General features: G+C 42.4%; 1 protein-coding gene across 1 annotated transcript; it reads right to left on the reverse strand.

Moving 5' to 3' along the window:
• Positions 1–1,219: 1,219 nt before the first annotated feature.
• Positions 1,220–3,151, reverse strand: LOC104618334 (the record flags this gene model as incomplete). Its single annotated transcript, XM_010283901.1, has 3 exons — positions 1,220–1,419; positions 2,536–2,753; positions 3,042–3,151. Coding segments are annotated over 3 exons (528 nt in total), but the record flags the coding sequence as incomplete, so codon positions are not given.
• Between the last annotated feature and the right edge of the window lie 23 nt (positions 3,152–3,174).

Consider the following 3,174-nt stretch of genomic DNA (forward strand, 5'->3'; position numbering starts at 1 on the left):
GGATCTTACATATGCTTATTTTGCAAGGCATTTGTGTGCAGTGAAATACATTTCCCTAAATGCTAGGCACAATCAGCATTCATGTTACAACCTCTCCAAGAATTAAGGATGATAGGGGATCTGGGAAAGGAAGAGGTTCAACTCACAAGGCACCACTATTTAAGTCTTCTAATAAGCTTGCGCATCTCTTCCAGCAGAGAGGAAAATGATCAGAACCGATGCTTCAAATGCAAACAAGCAAGCAGAAATGTATTTACTTAATCTGGCAGGGGAGGCTTATAAGGTCAGCTAATCAATAAATCGAACTGGTAGCAAAGGCCAAAAATACATTTGATTATTGCTTCATGCTTCACCACAAGGTAAAATGCTAATTTTCAGGCAGAGTGGTAGCATGATTTTCAAATGCTGTTGCTGTAATAAAAATCACATTTGTTTAAGTACCGATTAACTGGTGATAGGAAAAGTGACATCCTCAAAACAGCTTAAAACTAATTTGTATCAATTAAGCCTAGCCATTGATGTAAGCTAACTAAGTCCCTACCTGATGTTAAACCAGGGATGATTCAAAGCCATTTACACAGAACTGATTTGGGATAATTTGGAGGGAAAGTGAACTGATGAGTTCAAGATCTGACTTTTTTTTTTAATGTCCTCAATGTACTACATAATGTACATTATCTTGCTGAAAACATATTTACACAAGAAAAGGTTTGTTATTGAGAAATTAAGAATAATTAGTTAAGAAAATAAGAAATTGCTCTTGCCACATCACCAGGCCTGAAACACAAAAAGCTTTTCTTATGAGACATGCACATGAGAACGGTAACCAAACCAAGAAACCTGGTTATGTTACACTCCCACGTAAAGGGGACTCAAATATACTGTACAGCTAGATGCAATTACTGAACTTGCCTCTGGCATTAGCACAAGCCAGGAACAAAGTCGGTCCATCTTAACCACTCTAGTGGGGTCATCTGGTAACACCACGCTAGGCACAGCAGCTCTGCAGCACACAGTGCTTACGGTGCTGACGGTGGCTGTGATGGTCTTGGAGGGACTGAGCTATCAGAATTAATCCATTTACAGTTCTGTTGACTTTTTTCTTTGATGCATAATTTTCTTCATTTTTTTCAACATGCATTGATCATAGGAAGCTGTATATGCATGATGGCTATGAAGGCTGAAACTCAGAAAAATGAGTGTAAATGGGTTTGCCCTTTCAGCAGTCCTTCTTTTGCCGTAGCTGAACATCCAAATTTCGCAGGTGTTTCAGAAAGCCACGATTTGGTGAAATCCATCGATGTTCCTTCACTGTTTTGATGGCTTCAAGCAATGGGAGGTGGTGATTTATCATGAGATATGCTAGGACTAGGGAAGCTGACCTGCTTACTCCAACTGCACAATGTACCAAAATTTTAGCTGGTTAAAAAAAAAAAAAAAATTATAACCATAGAAGAGAAGCAGTACAGTGGATGAAGTTTAATATAAAGGGAAGGCAAACCCCTTCTGCCTTCTCCAGCTCGGTCAGAGTAACACCGCAAACATGATGTATTTCTTACCCTTCTGATAGATCTCACAAACTGCCAGCAATTAAGTCTAGTTTGGAATTGTTATGCTCACTTGTATGAGAAGTGCCATGAGATCCCAACCTGATCTCAGAAACACTGGTAAATCAAAGAAAACCCTGTTGAAGTAATGAAGTTGTTCTGTTGTGAGCAAGCAGAAAATCAGACACATTGGTTTCAGAGGGACTCACTTGGGTGAAGAAGTGTGCGAAAATCTGGCCTGAAAGGATGGCACTAACACATTAGCCACCAAGAAAAATGACTGGCCTGGTACTATTGCATAATAAGGCAATTTGCTGTGACTGTAATTCTCTTTTGAAGGCAGAACTTGTGATACAGACTGAGACAGCTCCATTAATGCCAGTTTATTCATGCTAAGAAATGGACTTTTATGTAATACAGGTTAATTAGTATTTTATTGCACCCGTGCCAAGAAACTCAGTCTCTCGTGCAACATGCTATAAATCTCCTTGAGTAAAAGTAAATCTTCTCCTTCGGTGCACAGCCCTGCAGGCCCTGTTCATAACATGAAGATCATCTGCAATATATGAACCTCTTCATGCTTTTGGTGTCTGTAGAAATCAGGACTTTTGCCTCTTTATTCATTTGTTCTTATAAATATAGTTGCCATAAGAGGGTCTCAAATGAGGGTGTCCATTTTAAATGTATGTTTTTGCTTCTCCCTTTTTGAACCAGCCTTTCCTTCCAGGTATTTTCTTTCCACTCTGCCTCCTTTCCTCTCTGCCCCAATCTCTCTCCTGCACTGTTCATCCCTTTTCTCACGTCACCTGTTTGGGACCTAGTTAGAGCTACATCCATGTACCCAGCACTCCCTCCTCCTGCGACCCACTGTGCAGGTCACCAGCAGGAGACCATGTAGTGAGTTGTCACCACTGAGGTCATGGAGCTGACCTGTTACAACTCACAACTGCCAACTCACGTCAAAATGCGACCAACGATAATTTCGTACCTCCTGGCGTCTTCAAGGCGTTGTGGATAAACTCTGCCGCAGAGAAGAAGAACTGGCTTATATCAAAGCTTGGGAGGTCATGGGCTGGTACACCGTAGTAATCAATGGTTGCTCCGTAAAAGTCCTGGCCTCCATGGCTGTACGCTGTGCCGTGGGCTGCGTTTAAAACATGGGTCACACCCATCTTCCATAAAACAAATCTGTTGTGAGCTGTTACTCTAAGGAAAAGACAAACACAAATCGAGACGGGCGCAGAGATGTTCACAGAGCAGGAGAAGCAATGCCATTTTATCTCCCGAGCCATTTGCTGGAGCATCAGCCCATGCATTGCTTCTAAGGGCTAACCAAGAACCAAGTACTGGCTTAGCCATAATTTTACCTTGGAAACCGTGCAGTCTGCAGTGTAAATGACAGCAATCAGCAAAACTATGAGCTGTCTAAAGCTGCACCTATGAGGCACACTAACAGAGCGTGTGGCGGAGGTGTGTCCATAAAGCTGTACTTACAGGTCTCCTAAGAAGAGATTAGGCCATACTTCATCAGCATGGTTGCAGGAAGGCCTCCCGGTGCTCAGGAGCTGCTCAATTTCTTTAAGGGAGGGGACATCCCCCATGCATGCCCCAGCGCCTCTGGGTTCCG

The sequence above is a fragment of the Phaethon lepturus genome, unplaced genomic scaffold, assembly GCF_000687285.1.
Source record: "Phaethon lepturus isolate BGI_N335 unplaced genomic scaffold, ASM68728v1 scaffold54513, whole genome shotgun sequence".
Taxonomy (NCBI): Eukaryota; Metazoa; Chordata; class Aves; order Phaethontiformes; family Phaethontidae; genus Phaethon; species Phaethon lepturus.